The sequence below is a fragment of the Amia ocellicauda genome, chromosome 3 (assembly GCF_036373705.1).
Source record: "Amia ocellicauda isolate fAmiCal2 chromosome 3, fAmiCal2.hap1, whole genome shotgun sequence".
NCBI classification, from domain to species: domain Eukaryota; kingdom Metazoa; phylum Chordata; class Actinopteri; order Amiiformes; family Amiidae; genus Amia; species Amia ocellicauda.
In genome coordinates this window covers 39493894-39512406 of record NC_089852.1, presented here as the reverse complement: position 1 = coordinate 39512406, position 18513 = coordinate 39493894, and the positions used below count along the sequence as shown (strand labels likewise).

The 18513-nt window shown below is 38.3% G+C and overlaps 2 protein-coding genes across 2 annotated transcripts in view; both read right to left on the bottom strand.

The window, feature by feature from the left end:
• gab2 (GRB2-associated binding protein 2) overlaps positions 1-2654 on the bottom strand; it is a 51049-nt gene extending 48395 nt beyond the window's left edge. The window contains exon 1 of the mRNA XM_066699389.1: positions 2137-2654. Within this exon, the coding sequence (XP_066555486.1) occupies positions 2137-2208 (72 nt within the window). The 5' untranslated portion in view covers positions 2209-2654. The remainder of the gene's footprint in view (positions 1-2136) is intronic.
• Positions 2655-2874: 220 nt separating this feature from the next.
• On the bottom strand, positions 2875-18017 carry nars2 (asparaginyl-tRNA synthetase 2, mitochondrial). Its single transcript, XM_066699391.1, has 14 exons — positions 17605-18017; positions 16785-16894; positions 15105-15225; positions 12516-12656; positions 10635-10715; positions 9751-9854; positions 7429-7561; positions 6506-6604; positions 6378-6415; positions 6223-6289; positions 5774-5911; positions 5149-5246; positions 4630-4656; positions 2875-4521 (listed from the first exon to the last, which is right to left on the bottom strand). The coding sequence occupies exons 1-14, from the start codon at positions 17755-17757 to the stop codon at positions 4386-4388; spliced, it is 1446 nt and encodes a 481-aa protein (XP_066555488.1). The 5' UTR covers positions 17758-18017; the 3' UTR covers positions 2875-4385.
• Positions 18018-18513: the final 496 nt, after the last annotated feature.

Genomic DNA, 18513 nt, shown 5'->3' with positions numbered 1-18513 from the left:
TCATAAACCAGGTAATAAACTCCCTAAAAGTAATAACCACTGCCTCACCAAAACATGATATAAACAGAACAGTAATATTTTCTGAATCATAAATCTCTGATAATCTATCATTTTCTTATCAGGGCGATATATAATTACTGTGCTGTTAATCTATATTATAATCTTAAAGTTACTGTTACTGCTAAGTGGTCAGTTGTCATTGTCCATGTTGAAGTAATTTGAGGGTTAAGAAACCCTGATGGTAAACCGATAGATTGCCTTATGTTTGTATAAATCAGTCTGTGCACTTTTTCCACATGTAACTGCAATTCATCTGGAAGACACAGCAAAAGAAACGTGAATATGTTGCTTTCACACGGGAATGCAAACTGTAAGCTCGGTTGTTAACCCTTCCCTTCCTGGCATTTGTCAAAAGAACAGAAGAATTATATGTAAGACAGAGGATTAAGGCCGGCTTAAACTGTGGTTATATATGTGTTAATACTCTGTTGTCGGTACATGCATTTCAAAGGGTGGGATGGAACAGAGACATGGATTATCATGTATTAGTGTTATTTTAAGTAATCAGCCATGCACACTTCTGAAGAGGTTTCAAGTTTTGCTGAATGCAGAGAGAACACAATCCAGTTTAGTTTGTAAAAATAGTTTGAGATATTTGGTGAATCATTGCCGACTAGCCTGTGTTTTGTGCAAAAAAAGGTAGTTAATCAGGACTGCTGTTTGCAAATGAAATGAAAAGATGATAATACATAAATGGCTTACATTTGGAAAGTGAAGGGTTTTCAATTATAATAGCTTAAACAGATTATACAATGACTAGGAGGTAGAGTACAATATGTAAACTTTTCAACTTGGGAGGCCTGGGTTCAAACTCAGAACCTGAATCTTTTTTGTGGCCTTACAAATGATGTGCAGAAAATCTATATCACAAAACAGTCATTACAAAAATTGCACACCTACATAGACTTAATGCATACACAAAACTGCTCCTCCATTGACTGTACCCTTTACTGTTGTATGAAGCAAATATTTAGTACATTTTAGCATTTCAGGTTACAGTACTGTACAATTACACACATTATCAATGATCAAACAACAACCACAAGTCAATTTAACAAATTAATCATAAGTATGTGAACTGCAGTTCATCAACTAAATTATAAAAAGCACCATAAAAAAGTTGTAAAAGTAAATCTGGAGGCTTCATGAGTAATTGATGCCTGTATATTGTGACAGTTCAATAAAAGGGTGATTTCAGGAGTTGGCAACCTGCCTCCCCAACACCTCATCTTGGACACAGATCTTCAGGGGTTGGTTCCATTATAACAGACTGGACAAGCATTAGGATGCATCTTTCCCTGCCAGAGGCTGAATGGTCTTCTAGTGAAACTGATTTGTAAGGGAGCAGGGATAGATAACTTGAATATAATTGCAATACACCCAGCTAGCAGCCTCATACTGGTAACAAAACAGTACCAGTTGTCTAAAAAAATCATTTGATTATCCGTCCCCCTGCCTCTTTAATTAATATCGCACCACCTATTTTCTTTGGCTATTTTTTTGATTATGTATAGTCTACAAGCCTACTTACAACTCAAACACATGAGCAGGGTACAACGGACAGAAAGAAGGATTTATTTCAACTAGGATCAGAAGGACCAAAACACTGCAGATGTTGAGGTGTCCATCTGTCCATCTACCAACATGAAAGCAAACGCAACTTTTCCGCAGAGAGCCAACAAGCCCAGTTGTAACTCAAGAGACACCTGCTACAGCTCCAAGCCCAAGACCCAGTCATGATCAAAGCTATCAGTAAGAGACGTCTTACTTACTCTACAAAAGCCATTCTTATGAATTGAATGCAATCTCAATAGTATGCAATGAAAGCAAAGGCAGTAAACTTCATATCAGTATCAATATTTGATTATTCTTGTTGTGTGTTTGTCACTCAGTGGTTACAACGCGAAGGGCGCAACGCAAAACAATACCTGATTGATTGATTGATTGATTGATTGACTGACTGACTGACATCATGTGCAATGCAAACCAATCGTTGAGAAACAAACACACGCATGCAATAACACGAATGGGCATGGAGGGGGAAACTAGTAGTACAAATACACAGTAATTACTCACATATCTTCTTAGTTTTTTCTCGGGGGGGGACTTTCGCAGCCAGCCTTGACAGATAATCTCTCCTCCACTCATGCTTTATATCACAACGTTGAAGTTTCCTTGTTCTCCCAGTTTACTGCATTCAGTGCACTCTGCTAGTGGTATCCTGGTCCCATTCACTTCATGCTGGTGTGGAAAATGCAGTGCTATCAGTATCAGACACGCTTTGGTGCAATCTGGTCCCCCATTGAACAAAGCAGCAACTCTGCAGGACAGCACACAATAAACAAAGCTCCTCTTCTGTGATCATCTAATGCATAGTAGCTCCAGTTCAACCCTGTGTGTGTGTGCGCTGGTTACAAATTACCAGCAGGGAAGCCAGTCCCGTAGTCAGCAAGCAGCAGCTACCGTGATGTAGGAAGTGGGGAGTGCGCTGTTTCCAGAGCACACCCCGCCTACAGCGCTCAATAGGACGGGCTTAAAGGGATCAACCTCCAGAGGCTCGTCAGACACAATTCAAGGGCTGTGAGTGAGCAGCTCTACCATGCCTTTAAACTGGTGCACTATTGATGTGCGATTTTTGGTTCGGTTAGGATTCCCGTTTATCTTCCAGTCCAGAGCATAAAGGATTGAAGAACATAATGCACTGTTTTAACTCCACAAGCAAACAAGTGATAGAGAACAAAATTCAATATGAAGAAAGTGAATGGGGAGAACCACAGAGAAACAAGAGTCCAAGGCAGGGACATGCCCTCAGTGAACAATATTAAAGTCCTTTATTCAATTAATTGCCTTATATAATTGACAATTGGTCATTGTGAAATCAAGTGGTTTTGCTTTGTGGCACTTGTTGGGTTGCACGCATTTCTAGCTAAAGTTTAAGTACTCTTGGTACAAAAGAAAATACAAATATTGATGTGTTTTTAAAACCCCGGCTTGCCAGTTCATTAGCCCAATCTTCAACAGATGTGTGATTTAACAAAAAGTGAAAGGAGGGATTTCATGTTATAAGAACAACCTTGCACTTTAATTGTTTAAAAAATAATGACCACTCTGATGTATATTTACATTTTGTTAGTATTTGGAAAATGAGATGATTATGATTGAAACAATATACAAGGGTGGTATATGTGCTTTACAAATCAAGACAGGATTGGGACACAAGTTAGACGGCAAACCTATTGAAGAGGAATGAAATGCAATGAGATCTTGTTGGGAGGAAACATCCATTGGGATGTTATGATTAAATCTTAGTACAAGCCAGGATAAATCGGCTGATGCCCTGCTGTACTGATACATCTGCACTGAGCACATACTAGCACTGCAAAGGCAAAGCAGCTGAGATCGCAAAAGAGAAGAAGGACACCATCTAGTGAATGAAAAAGAAACTTCAAGTTGTGAATAGGTTTACCAAACTGAATGTGCTTTAACATTTCAATGTTTATTACACTTGTGTGTGTGTGTGTGTGTGTGTGTGTGTGTGTGTGGCTTCCTATACTTCAGTGTTTATTCTCTTATACAGCCTAGGATATATGTTGACTAACGGCTTTAAAATGAATCTAATTCATACGCAGTATTCACTGGACTCTCCTGGCCAGCCAGGCTATTGACAAATCCAAGACTTGACATTTAATAATAGTTACCCAGTATTACAAGCATGACCATTTTCCACAGAACTCATATTGCCACAATGTTATAAATGTTAGATTTTCATTAATGTATTAAGTAATCTGAAAAATACTTGGACTGTCTTTTGCAATTTCTCAGAATTTTGTTTGGCACATGAATGGGAAACATGAATGAGAAACATTAATGTTAAATATTACACTTTTTGTAATGCACTGTGGGGGGAAAATAAAACGGATTTGACGACTAAGCACTATGCAAAACATGTGAATCAGGGGGAATTAGCAATACATTAAAGCAAAGTTAAGGTTACTGCAAATCAAAAGCTGCTACCTGAAATCTTTTAAAAAACTCCAATATAATTGAGGCAAATTATACAGCTGAGGAAAGTATCAGTTCTGCAGCTAGATAACATTAAACTCACTGATCACTGACTTTAGCACACTGACCACTCATAGAGGAGTGAAGGGAAAATACATTAACAAAAACCCTGGCATACATTTTCTGGAACATTATCATTCATTTATTAAAAAAAAAAAAAAAAAAAAAAAAAAAAAAAAAACATTCAAAGTCCATGTGACAAGAAAACAAAGGAATACCATTTTTGTGTACAGCTTGTTATATGTGGTAGATTTGTCTTCTGTTCAAAGTTGACAGGAATGAGTAAACCGTGCAAATGGAATTACATCTTTAATATTGTCAACTCCCAAGATGCACCGCAAATAGCGTTCAAATCCCATTCCGAATCCACCATGCGGTCCTAAACCCAACTCCAAGTACCTTAAAAACAATCAAGAAAAAACACCAATTTCCCTCTTAGCAATACAATACAGAGATGTATATATGAGCACATACTGAATGTAACTGTTTAGTTAATTGTGTTCCTACCATTGGTATGCATCCTTCATCCCTGCCCTACAGACAACAAAACAAAAAAACAACAAAAGTGAAAATAGCTTGATGAATATACAAACAATGCAATGTTGAAGCTGAAAATTTGGGAACATTTAAAAAGAGACTGGATAGGATCCTTGGATCACTTGGTTATTAATGGACACCAAATGAGCACGATGGGTCGAAAGGCCTCCTCTCGTTTGTAAACTTTATGTTCTTATGTTCTCATAAAGAACTGCAGCGGTTCTTAGATTTGATCAAACTTGAATCATAAACTTTAGTTTAATATCATAATTTAACAAGCCTTGCTGCAAAAGCAGTCTTAAAGATAACGCTGAAAATGCTCTCAAATATAAGGGACTGATATCAAAAATGATCCCTAAGCACTTGAAGGTGTCAGATCTGTTTGGCTCTCTTACATTGAACTGGATAACTATGTATTTCATGAGAACCTGTGGACCTGTGTTGAAGATGCTTATCCACAAACGTGATGCCTAAAGCAGCATTACTTACTTGTCAAGGCGTGAGCGCAGCATTTCAGATCGCTCCTCTCTGAGACTCCCTCCGCACAGCTCTCCTACTCCCGGCACTAAAAGGTCCACAGCAGCCACCTAAGAAAAATAAACCAAAACATCACCCCTCCAAAACAAACCCATATTACCTTACCTGTTGCTGGGATCATCTTGCATGTCACCATTTACTTCTGTCTGTGGTGGATTCTGATTGTATAGATGCATAAATCATTTTAGTAGATTTGCATTCTTTAAACAGGAAATACTTTCTGAAACGTGGACAATTGCTTTTCCTATTCTTCTGCTGCTTCTTATTCTTATTGTCAGTCAGATAACTTATTATGCATCCTGGTGAGATCAATGCTGCTTAAAGTCTAAAAATAGTTATTATTTACATCCTCTTTACAAGAAGGAGAAAAAACTGAAACACGCCACAGGGAGTTTGGAAAAACAGGCCCCAAGAGACAAGGGAAGTGATACTAGACGAATCAGGCTGAAATATCTGTCCTGAGATGTAATATCAGCTCTATCTATATATTTTAACTTCTATCCACACTTAACCCTGTGGATTCCACACAGTCCAAATAAGAAGACACTACAGCACAGCTCATGTCACATCTGCTTACTGTATGCTGTGGTTGGTCGCCATTATCTCTTGCATAGAAAGGCTTCAGGTCGTAGGGGTAGTTGATGACGAAGACTGGAGCATTACCGGAATGCTGTACCAAGTATTTCTCATGTTCAGTCCGAAGATCACAGCCCCACTGATAAGAATGAGACCGACTTGGAGTAAGACATGGTTTAAGAATAACATACTAACTGTGCCACAGGTTTCACACTCACATATCATACATGCGTACACACACATACAGATAAGCTGGAAAGTCCTTGAATGTTTAATAGCTAATCACTGTAATTTAATACTGCATTATGTAAGGGATAACACAATGCATACTATTGCCATCAAATGGGAATACCACAACAGCATTGTTTCTATATCTGAGCTAAAAAGGCTCTATTCTGAGACCTGTCAATGCAGCAAAGTTGTGGATAGACAACACTGACAAGTACTTGCCTCTGGCTTGAAAGCAAAAGTCTGTGCACTATTCTTCAGCACTTCTATTGCCTCCGTGTATGAAAGCCTAAAGAACAAGCAGAGTTTATTTCAAGCAAAAGATTCAAAGCAAAAATCTTAAAGTGATTGGGAAAGCCTCACACCAAAGCACTTACACTGTAAACTTTTTCTTCAGCATGTCATTCAATCTGTCCTGGAATGCCAAAACAAAATGTTAGTCCTCCAGCTGTTAGCCAGAATAGAGCAAGGGCAAAGAAATGATAGGAGACTATTTTCAATTTACCTTATGTCCCGGTGAAACGTACTCGTGGCAGAAGTCCACATCCTCCGCACACTGGGAAAGAATGCCCTCTGTCACAGTTTTGAACAGGTCCTCCATTACCTTCGAGGGGAAACGGCAAGACAATCTTGTGAACAACTACAAAAAATATATCATGAAACTCCATCTGATCTGCAGAGGATATTTCACAGTGTGACATTGCAGAGACTGCTCATCAAGAACAGTGAACATCAAGGAAATGCGATCTGTGAATTCACCTGTATGCTTCTTTATGTGCCAGCAATGTAAAGTGATAGATATGTACAATGCATATTTTCTGAAAAATAGCTCTGAGACATCTAACAAGACGGGTTCACAGTAAGGTAATGTTCACTGAATCCTGGTTAGGAAATTTAACCATAATGTAGTGATGTCTGCTGCAACACCTGACATGCCATTAATAGACACCGAATGACAATTAGGTCAATGCAGAATGTGACCGATCATGAGTAATTTACACCACAAACAGACTTCCTTTATTTCCCCTTTCTACACTAAAATGTAGAATACTAGTTTCTAATTAATTAGATGTACTGTATTTTCAGAAACCACTTCTTTCTAGTAAAGGAAAATGATACTTCAAAAATAAAACAAAACAAAACTGAAAGCTGACCAACAAGTCAGCTGTTCAAGAAAACTTCAACCTCAGCAATTCTTGGCATTTGTCTAAATGTAAGTGTCTTTACACTTGTAAGTGACATTATGTTTAGATTCTTAATTATAAGTCTTGGGTGAATAGGATAACTACATTTAAAAATATATAATTCTTAAACAAGTATAGTTTAAACTATTTATTAAACTAAGCCAATTAGAGAATAACTGTTTCGTGTTATGGGGGGCAATACTGTAGACTGCAAATGTACATAGATGAAACAATCCTTATTTACCCTCATAATATCCTCCAGTGAGTTTACAAAGCACATCTCCGCTTCCACCATGTAAAACTCTGCGAGATGTCTTCTGCTCCGGGAGTTCTCCGCTCGAAATGCGGGGCCAAATGTGTAGACACAAGGAAAAGCCCTGAAATGGAAACAGAGCGCTCAAATACAGGCAACATACACTCACCTAAAGGATTATTAGGAACACCATTCTAATACTGTGTTTGACCCCCTTTCGCCTTCAGAACTGCCTTAATTCTACGTGGCATTGATTCAACAAGGTGCTGAAAGCATTCTTTAGAAATGCTGGCCCATATTGATAGGATAGCATCTTGCAGTTGATGGAGATTTGTGGGATGCACATCCAGGGCACGAAGCTCCCGTTCCACCACATCCCAAAGATGCTCTATTGGGTTGAGATCTGGTGACTGTGGGGGCCAGTTTAGTACAGTGAACTCATTGTCATGTTCAAGAAACCAATTTGAAATGATTCGACCTTTGTGACATGGTGCATTATCCTGCTGGAAGTAGCCATCAGAGGATGGGTACATGGTGGTCATAAAGGGATGGACATGGTCAGAAACAATGCTCGGGTAGGCCGTGGCATTTAAACGATGCCCAATTGGCACTAAGGGGCCTAAAGTGTGCCAAGAAAACATCCCCCACACCATTACACCACCACCACCAGCCTGCACACTGGTAACAAGGCATGATGGATCCATGTTCTCATTCTGTTTACGCCAAATTCTGACTCTACCATCTGAATGTCTCAACAGAAATCGAGACTCATCAGACCAGGCAACATTTTTCCAGTCTTCAACTGTCCAATTTTGGTGAGCTTGTGCAAATTGTAGCCTCTTTTTCCTATTTGTAGTGGAGATGAGTGGTACCCGGTGGGGTCTTCTGCTGTTGTAGCCCATCCGCCTCAAGGTTGTACGTGTTGTGGCTTCACAAATGCTTTGCTGCATACCTCGGTTGTAACGAGTGGTTATTTCAGTCAAAGTTGCTCTTCTATCAGCTTGAATCAGTCGGCCCATTCTCCTCTGACCTCTAGCATCAACAAGGCATTTTCGCCCACAGGACTGCCGCATACTGGATGTTTTTCCCTTTTCACACCATTCTTTGTAAACCCTAGAAATGGTTGTGCGTGAAAATCCCAGTAACTGAGCAGATTGTGAAATACTCAGACCGGCCCGTCTGGCACCAACAACCATGCCACGCTCAAAATTGCTTTAATCACCTTTCTTTCCCATTCAGACATTCAGTTTGGAGTTCAGGAGATTGTCTTGACCAGGACCACACTCCTAAATGCATTGAAGCAACTGCCATGTGATTGGTTGGTTAGATAATTGCATTAATGAGAAATTGAACAGGTGTTCCTAATAATCCTTTAGGTGAGTGTATATATGACGTCTTCCTATAACACATCACACAACCCTTTAATGACAATAGGAAACTTCAACTTATCTGAAAGCCGAGTGTACTTTAAAACAAAGTCATGAGATTCTGCTCTGTTGATGAAGTAAATAATGATGTGCATGTGAATGGAAATTCAAAATGCAAAGCTAAGTAAAATAATTGTTTGTTCCCAGGTGCATGTTAACATACTATTACTTAATATACTGCATACAGTTTCTAATTGAATTTGCTGCAGCCTTTGTTGTTTTGTGTTTTCTATCTGGAATGGCCTTAAAAGACACCCATTAATTTAATTGAAATGGACTACAAATCATGTTATGTATAAGAATATGTATAAGACATTAATGTCATCTATTCTAGTTAAAAAATGTTGCCCTTTAAAGACAACTGCCAGTTGAAAAGCAATCAATTATAGTGTGGTGGTATTAAAATCAATCCCCAAAAGCAAAATGTATGATATACAGCACAAGCACAAACAGGAGAAGTGCCTAAAAGCTTAATCTGCTGCAGAATATCTATAGCTTGGAAAATGACATCCACCATACTGTGTCACTGCATTATATCAAATGTTCAGCTAACTAGAAAAATAAAAATAAAAAAGGAATTGTACTAATGGAGCAGAAAGGCAAATTGTAAGTTCTACACTACCCATCTACCATTACCATCTTCCCAAGAGCTAGTTTTAATGAATAACTGATTGAAATTCAATTTGGCTCAAGATCCTGTTGTGATTTTAACTCTTCAGAAAGTTCAGCCTGCTGTCAGGGTTTCTTCTATAACCTCTGTGGATTTTTTCTTACAGGGCCTTCTAAACTTCTAAAAGCATCTAGAACAGATGAAAGGAGGAAGTGATGTCAAAGTGCCAGGAAGCATAGCACCCCTGGAGACAGAACCGGAGTGTGCGTCCCTCACCCGGCCATAACCTCCAGATGCAGTTGCCCGGACACCGTCAGAAACGCGGGGGCAGAGAAGAAGTGGCCCTGCTCTGCATCCTGACCCCTCTCTCCGACTGGAGGCTGGAGGCAAGGAAACACCAGTCAACCCACACATCTATGGCTACAGTTTATCTGGAATGGAGAACCACGGACCCCAGAGAGACCTGGGAAGCTCTTTGTATTACATTGAAAATTATACATTTTGTTTGGCTATTACTGATTGAAATGGTATTTAACAGTATTTTTGGTGGGAAGCGCTTTGCTGCTGTCTGTCTGCATGTGTGCCACCTGCTTAAAGTAGATCAGGTCAGGTAAGCAGCACATTCTTCACTGTGGGTTTAGCGCTGCAAAGTGCCTGACATTATTATCAATGTTTCAGTTCTGAATAAATACCATTACATTTTCTGTCTTACATAACATTCCTGAGGTCCTTCCGTGCTACCAACTAAGCAGATAGATTAATTCAGGCCTGAGGCTTTTTCTAATTCTGTTAGTAGACATGTCACACAAAACTTATTCACACACTCAATTTCCAGCCCCTTGTGTTCACAGGAAAGCAGTTGTTTGGAAAGAGGAAACAGCCACAGCTGTGCACTTACCTCCTACATCTGCCCCTAAAAGGGATTGCATGTTCTTCCCTTCAAGGCATTTTTAATCACCCTTCAGTCATATGGTGTCTTAGTTTCAGAGGGAATAAATTGTACATCTACTGAATACTGAGCTCTCTGTAGGTAAAATAAGACCAGCTACCTATCTCTGTAGGCTACTTCATCAAAATAAATGCCACAATTGTCAAAATTGTATTTAATCACTGACTCCAGACAGAGCCTGTTTAGAGCACAATGTGGGTGCTGTACTTACTTCAACTTGGAACATTGTCCCAGCACCCTCACAGTCATTGGAAGTGATAACAGGGGTATGGATCTGCACAAAGCCATTATCCTAAACAATTAGAGAAACAGAAAATACAAATGCAAACAATTGTTTACTTTAATTGTTTGCTCATTTGAAAGTTAATGCTTACTTCCTTAGCTCTTTTCGTTTTACAAGTAAGTGACTTATTCTTTACGGCTATAACACCTTAATTATGCTCTTTCTATAGTGAGCTGGTTGTTAATAGCAATATATTTCAGACATATGAAGACAATGCTTAATTTAAGTTTGAATATGCTTTCATTAGCTTTTTGTAAAGAGTCATCTTTGCAATTCAATGAGTGGGCACAGAGCACTCATATTGTTCTATAGTGCCTCTTTGTGGTCAGAAAGTGGTAGTGACTTTCATTAATTTGTAGTCAGACAAAGAGGACTAAATGCTGCAGACCTCAAATTTAATGAAAGTCAAAGTTTACTTGGAAACCTAACTATAGCCCAAACCCAAAACTATTACTAATACTATTATAATACTATACTATCAGGGGTGGAGAAATCCATAGAAAATTGGGACCGGACTGTACTGTTTCAAAGCCCGTGGTACTACTGCGATTCTACATAAATACTGAACTTGATTAACGCAGCACGTTGGGCTGGAAATAGGCAACAATTTAGGAATGGCACGTTATTTTTGTAGATCGCACACTGTCTCTGTATTCTGCAGTGGGAAGGGACAGTTTACAATAACGTGATTTATTTTATTAACTGTAAGGTAACTGCAAGCAGTCTATGTAGGTATGATAGCTGATATTGAGAGGGAGACCATCTCTGTCCAGAGTCCAATGCATTAGGAATAAAGCAATGCTGAATGTAATTATTTTATGAGCTACTGCTTGACCTAATGTCTACTGTTCTAACATTCACGGATGTGTTTGGTATTAAGACAGGCTCATATTTGCTGAAATTAAGTAGCTATGGTTTGAATGTACATGGACCAGGGTTTCCATATTCAGGCCCACCTGGCCAAACAAATGTGCAAAAAGAATGTTCTTGTCATTCGTGTCAAAAAAGTCCTCTGCTCAGGTCAGTGCGTTTAAAATTAAAATTATATTGTCATAATATGGTAATGCAGTCGCTTTCTCAATGACACCCCAAGTTTATAATACGTTAAAGTATAATAATTATACATGTTTAAATATTGCAAACAGATGACTGGAGCATTTTAACTTGCGCATTGTTACATTCACTTACTTCATCTATGAAAATCTCACTCGAGCTCTTTGTAGGCCTTCTATTTTTAGACAGAGATGCAATAAAGTTTTTATTTGTTTCCAGTACAGTAATAATATTGTGACACATAGTAGTGATTTCTTCACCCCTGACACTTTAATTAAAAGTATTTAAATTTGAGAGTAATGAACCTGAGAAATTAAAATGTCACAGATGATCAATATATGGACATATTAGTTAATGCTGCGCATTTCATAAATCTACTACACACTCTGTAGCAATTCCATCTGGAGTGAGCAACTACGGAGACCCCTTCATTGCACTTGTTATATCTGAAATATTTTGTGTATGCTTTTAGGTGTGCAAGAGTTTATCCTTGTAGCCCAACAGCAATATTCACAATACAAAATTATTTATTGGTGGTTCTAAGATTGGATTTTGCTACAGATTTCTAAATGCAAGAGGCTGATCTGTAACAGTTTGGGATATTTAAATGGCTTTCTAAAATAGTTTTTTGTCAACAACTTGTCAATCAATACAAAAATAAGCTGAAGAGAAAGTTTACTACAAAGAGGCATTTTGTATTGATCCTAAAGTAATGTTTGAGCAACAAAGAGGGGAAGGGGATCTTCAGAGTCCTACCTTGAAGAAAGAATGAATGGCAGAAGTGGCTTCACTTCGTATTCTCATCAGAGAACTGAAAATCTCAGTCCTGCAGCGTAGATGAGGGAACTGTCTGATGTATTCCAGAGAATGCTTCTCCTTTACTTTAAAAGGAAAATTCTAAAAAAAAATAAAACATAAAAATACTTTTATAAATTTAGAAACAATTTAAAACACACATAAGTCAGACAAGGTATGTGGTTAGCTTTCCATTGCTTTAACATGTATTTTTTTTTAAACACAAAATAACAATGCAAAAGTGTGAATTTAATTTAAGTTTAGTAATACAAGTTCACAGAGCATTGTACACATTTTAAGAAGTAAAATAAATAGTGGCTGGTCAATGACAGGAGGAAATACCGAACAAGTCAGGTTTGTCCACTTATTTCTTTTTTTCTTTTAGAAGAACTGTTGGCTCAGTGTGGTACAACAGATTCTATGGGGCCTCAAAGGGCTCAGTAGGAAAACTGTGCCACTTTAAAGTTTTGAAAGACTGAAGGATAACCATTCTTCTTTAACTCTATGCAGCACGATGATACAATCCCCAAATCCCTCTTCAATTCAACCCACAGTTGCAGGGATTGTAGTCATCTCCAGTATTTACCAGAATCCCTAGAAAGCTGGTGTGGGTCTGCTGGAGTACGTAACACTAACCAGCACAAACGAATCTCAATGGCAATAAACAGGTTATCACTGAATCCACGTACAGATCATTTGGAAATACTGTTTTCATCCTAATAGATGAGCATGACCTAATAGAAGCACACCCCTATTATCCTCATAATGTAGCCAATTTGCTAAAATAAGTTTTACTTAAACTTGTATTTAAAGTAAGAACATTAAATAAACAGGAAGGCTTAATCACCGACTATGTCACCCACTGTATCTATGGAAGCATTTTAGTGCCAAAGTACAAAACAATACATATGTTGAAAAAGAACAATTATCTGCATATTGCATTACAGGACGTTGCAAATTTGTCGTGCCATAATTAAATCCCTGTTAACTGCTTTATAGCATTGTAGTATTTCAGTGCCACAAGTAAATGTAAAACTAATGCTTTACATTGCTCAAAGCAGATGCGATGACAGTGACTGAATTGAATGCAATACACACATTGCATTGCAGCTCGTCAGTGTTCTGTTTTACATGATGGCTCTGCAAAAAGAGTGCCAAAATTAAATGCAAAGTAGGGGCAGAGATTGGATAGCATTAACATATGGGGCGGGATTATGGGCGTGGTTGAGCCTGGAGCTGAACTGATTGGCTTAGCGCAGCCCAACGAAACCTCCACAGTCATTCGGTCTACGTCTGTTAACGTGCAATCAAACTAGAGACAAGTCTGAATCAGTAGCAGATTTGCTGTGAGAAGCAGCACAACCAGGAAAGTGTGCCCCTAGCCAGGCTAATTTGGTATCAATATACACAACAATGTAATGTGTCATGTTTCTTTTTCATTAAGTTTAGTTAATTTAACTGCTGGAGCATTTCAAGATTCAAATTTCACCTAAGACATTTGCAAAGACCCCATCTTAAAAGTATCCCACAATACCTCTGGTTACGACTGAGAACCGAGTCTCATATTCCCCAAAACACAGCAAAAACACACAACCAGAGGACCTGACGATCTGGTCATAGTGTTTAAACACACCCCAGATCAGAGTAAGTTAGTCTTATGAGGAAAGCAACATTGGTTGAAACCTCAATCATATACAAAAAATATACACTACCAGTCAAAAGTTTTAGAACACCCCCATTTTTCCAGTTTTTATTGAGATTTAAGCACAGTTTTTAAGTACAGTTTCCTACACCATAAAAAGGCACTTGGAAACTGGAGGAAACCCTGACAGGAAGAGGGCTGGCAGAACCAAAGCCACAACACAATCAGAAGACAAGTTTCTGAGAGTCAACAGCTTGCGTGAGAGGCGGCTCACAGGACAACAGCTTCACACTGGTCGAAGTAAGCAAGTCTCAGTTGATGGTGATGGTCTGGGGCTCTTTTGCTGCAGAGACAACGACTTGCACAGAGTGAGTGGCACCCTGAACCAAAACGGTTACCACAGCATTTTACAGCGCCAGGCGTATTTCCTCTAGTTGGTCAGGGGTTCATCCTACAGCAAGATAATGACCCAAAACATTGGATGAACTGGACAGAAGGACGAAAGAAAAAGTGCAACACATTTGTGGGAACTTCTGCAACAGTGTTGGGAAAAGCTTTCCAAACAGCATTTGATTTCCATTGTAGAAAGAATACACTGAGACATTAAACTGCACAAATTTCAATTAAAAACTGGAAAAATGAAGGTATTCTAAAACTTTTGACCGGTAGTGTATATTTTAAAATATGTAATTAAAACAAGCTATTTTCTGAAGTAAACATGGAATGAGTGCTGCTATATATGTATACCACAAACTGCTGCACTGCAATGCAATGTGTGTATTACCCCCATTTAGGTATCCCCTCCAAAAACGATTTAATCACTACTCCAAACTTTTGGGTACGGAGAGGTAAAATCCACTGAGATCAGCATAGTGTACTGGATATAAACCATAGGATTTACAGCTTACCACAGGGTGACCCTCTCTGATCACTTGGATGTGCTGTGCCTGCAGTTCCACAGGCTGTTTCTGATGGGGACTTTTTTCCAGGCTTCCTGTTATTTCAACAGTACTTCCAAATGTAAGGCGACTTTGTAAAACAAAAATGAGGGTGTATTACCAAGTGAATGCAATCTCAGTAAATAACATGCCATACACAACACAAAGAATACCAAACACTACAAAAAATATGAAATACCAGTTTCAATGACACACTGTGACAGTATTAAGGTATGTAGAGGTTTTTCTAGAATCTATATAATAATAAATTAAAAAACAGATTTGATATAAATGATTATCTAATTTAGCTATAGGTATGTCATTTCTATATCTATTTATAGGTAGATATAAATTATATATGCACACAAAAAAAGTTTTGACCGCTTTCAACTGTCAGTAATAGAATTCATGTGGCTGAATTACTTCAGCAGAAGAAAAATATTTGGAAAAATCAGATGCTGTGAGCAGTATTCATTTTATTTATAAAACTAAAATGCTGCAGTCAGTATCTCTATTTATCCAGGTAGACTCTCGCTGGGAATACCAACATTTGGAAACATTATGGATGAGCAGGTTCTCATTTCCATAATGAAACAGGAAAGACTGCCTCATCCAGTCACCGATTTCGTTGCAGCTTTTCAGTATCTACTTTCATGCCGCATAATTTCAAATGATAAAGGGTCAACACTGAGCTGATGATAATGTTGGCTGAAATGCTGACACTTTTGTCTTGACCAGAGCTATTTCACAGGCCTATGTAGCGTGGAATATCCTCAGATCTGCATCTGCACAACCACACTGCACACACAATCGACAAAAATGCTTCAATACACTCTCAATGGGACAACAATACACAGCGCAAATAATCACCAAACTTTGATTAATGAAATTTGTGAAAAGGTTATCACTAGTGAAATGTATTTAAACAAACAAATATTGAATTTGCAATATAAAAAGTGTAGCCTACTTGTTCAAAAGTGACTTAAGTTCTGCCATTAAGAGCATGTATTTTCTAGATCAAGTCAAGAGGGGTCGCTAATGTCAATTGAGGGCTAAATCCTCTTGGTTGCCTAAGAGAATTCCAAAATCTTTTCTTAAAATGAATTGATGAATTGACCAATTTCCTAATAAAACGACTGGAGTAAATTGTGAAATCCTTGCTTCAAGTCAGTGGCCAAACCGAAAACGTAACATTAGTGTGATCATGAATGCACAGCTGTGCAGAAAGTGACAGAGACACAACATTATGTGGTTATTTGTTAATTGTGTATAATTTGCAGAAAAAGATCCAAGATCAAAGTAGAGGGTAATTCAGCCAAGTATTGAGAAAAAAACAACAACTTGAAGATGCTAAATGTACGCTTTTGTAATGTTTTGTGGTTCTATACCAGCGGGGGGTTGTGGATGCAAGATGACATGAGAAAAACAGTGAATTAGTGATGCATACATTGAGGGAAATGCTAAGGAGTGAATTATATGATAATTACAACGAAGTGTAATTTAACAACTCATTACTGAGAGAGTAGAATAATGAGAAAGTGTGATTGTTTATTAGTGCACTAAATAGCATTTTATTGGCAGTGATGTGGGGGGTGGGGGGCATACAATTTAAGGGTAAAGTTTTTAACCACATCCCGTCTGAGGACATACCTGTCATACATCTCTGAACTGGCGACTACCTGCAGACTCTGAAGGCAGCTCCCATCATTGACATGGAGAAACAGGTGCTTTTTCTTTTTTTGCATAGAACGGACATAGCCCTGAAGGGGAAGCAAGCAAATCATTGGGCTGAACTGCTGGTACTCCCATCCTGTGGTCACACACCCCTTTCAAGGATTTGACACAAAACCATTCTGCTAAAGAAATGTTGACAATTTCTCTAATTCTGTATTCTCAGTTTAACTCTAACCCGGAACCCAATGCAACCCCAATTGCACTACTTAAATGGATTGAAATGCTAAAAGGTAACATGTTCTCATTGAATAGATTTTTTGTTTTTTTTTAAGTTGTTGTTGGTGTAATTTTGGATTACAACAATTGTCTACTGGCTTAAACATGCAAATCTTAACCCCAGATTTACCCTGACACCTAAATAATATTCAGAATCTTGATTCCTAATTGTGATAGTGAGAGGCCTGACACTACACACTATTATATTACATCTATAGGTCGCCTACTGCCACTTCTGTAACTTGAGAGAATATCACATATCACAATGACCTAATTGTTTTGATCGAAGTAGCAGAAAGTGGCTTCAGACAATGAATTAAAATGGGATCGGATACACAGGTTCGTACTTCGCAATTGGCGAGTAGGTCAAACTAAGCTGTGATTTGGTCCAGCCATTCGCTGAAGCATTTTCATATTGGAGAGTTGATGTGGTTGTTTATTATAACCTTAATGTCAATAGTAATAACACCTACAATCTGCACAGAGCGGTGTTAAACATCAAATGAAATAAATATCTCACCTGTATTTTTATATCTCTTCCCAGGTCTCGACTCGAAAGTGCTTTACAAATTCGTGTTGCTGATGTTTTCTTACAATAACGTCTACCGCTTAAAACTGCCTGACCAGCGACCCGGAGACCCCGCGTAAGAGCAGACAACATGATCGGTAACATTGCGGTTCTAATTATTAGGCTACGCGTTTGCAACTATAATGCAATATATTGATTCATAATAATTAATACAATTTAAGGCAGTTGTGTTACGTCACATTCAAACTACCGGTAGTCCGTTTTAAAATGTAACCATTAATACAAGTGCATGCCAAGCTAGAAGGCCAGCTGATATGTGGAACTTTTCTTCAACATTCACAGAGAAACCAGCATGTTTGACATTCATTGTCTCTTCATCCTCACATTTCCGGAATTCAACTCGCTTCCCTGTCGTGACCGGTCTATTGGCTGGATTCACACACGTGATTTAAGCTCTACCCAATCGGATTTGGCGATTGATATCACGTGTTATCAAACGGCACGCTGCTTTTACAATGCATGATGGGAAATGTAGTTTCGTATAGCTTACTCAAACTTTGCCATTCACCCACACTTATTTGCTACTGCAAATAATAATATACATTTTAATAAAACAAAATACCACCTAAGAGCAGGCATGGTTAACATCCCCATCACGGTTCTGCATTACATTTGTGAACTGCACATATTAATATTGCATATGTTTCACAAAGCTGGAATTCCCCAGACATTTGTTCAACTTGAATTGTCTTTCAATCAGTGCTGTTCACTTTTACTCAGTTGTGAACAGTATATTCTTACGTCAATTTGTTGTTTATTTACTTTTGTTCCTATGTGTTCTGAAATAATCAACTAGAATTTAAAGTATCTGAAGATATTGCATGTGACTGTACTGTATGA

Excerpts from the sequence above, each read along its gene's own strand:
- nars2 (XM_066699391.1), bottom strand. The coding sequence starts at position 17,757 with ATGTTACCGATCATGTTGTCTGCTCTTACGCGGGGTCTCCGGGTCGCT. Across the intron at positions 12,657-15,104 it reads TCAGAGAGGGTCACCCTGTG|AATTTTCCTTTTAAAGTAAA; the intron begins GTAAGCTGTAAA and ends ATTTTTTTTTAG. Across the intron at positions 10,716-12,515 it reads CCATTCATTCTTTCTTCAAG|GATAATGGCTTTGTGCAGAT; the intron begins GTAGGACTCTGA and ends CTAATTGTTTAG.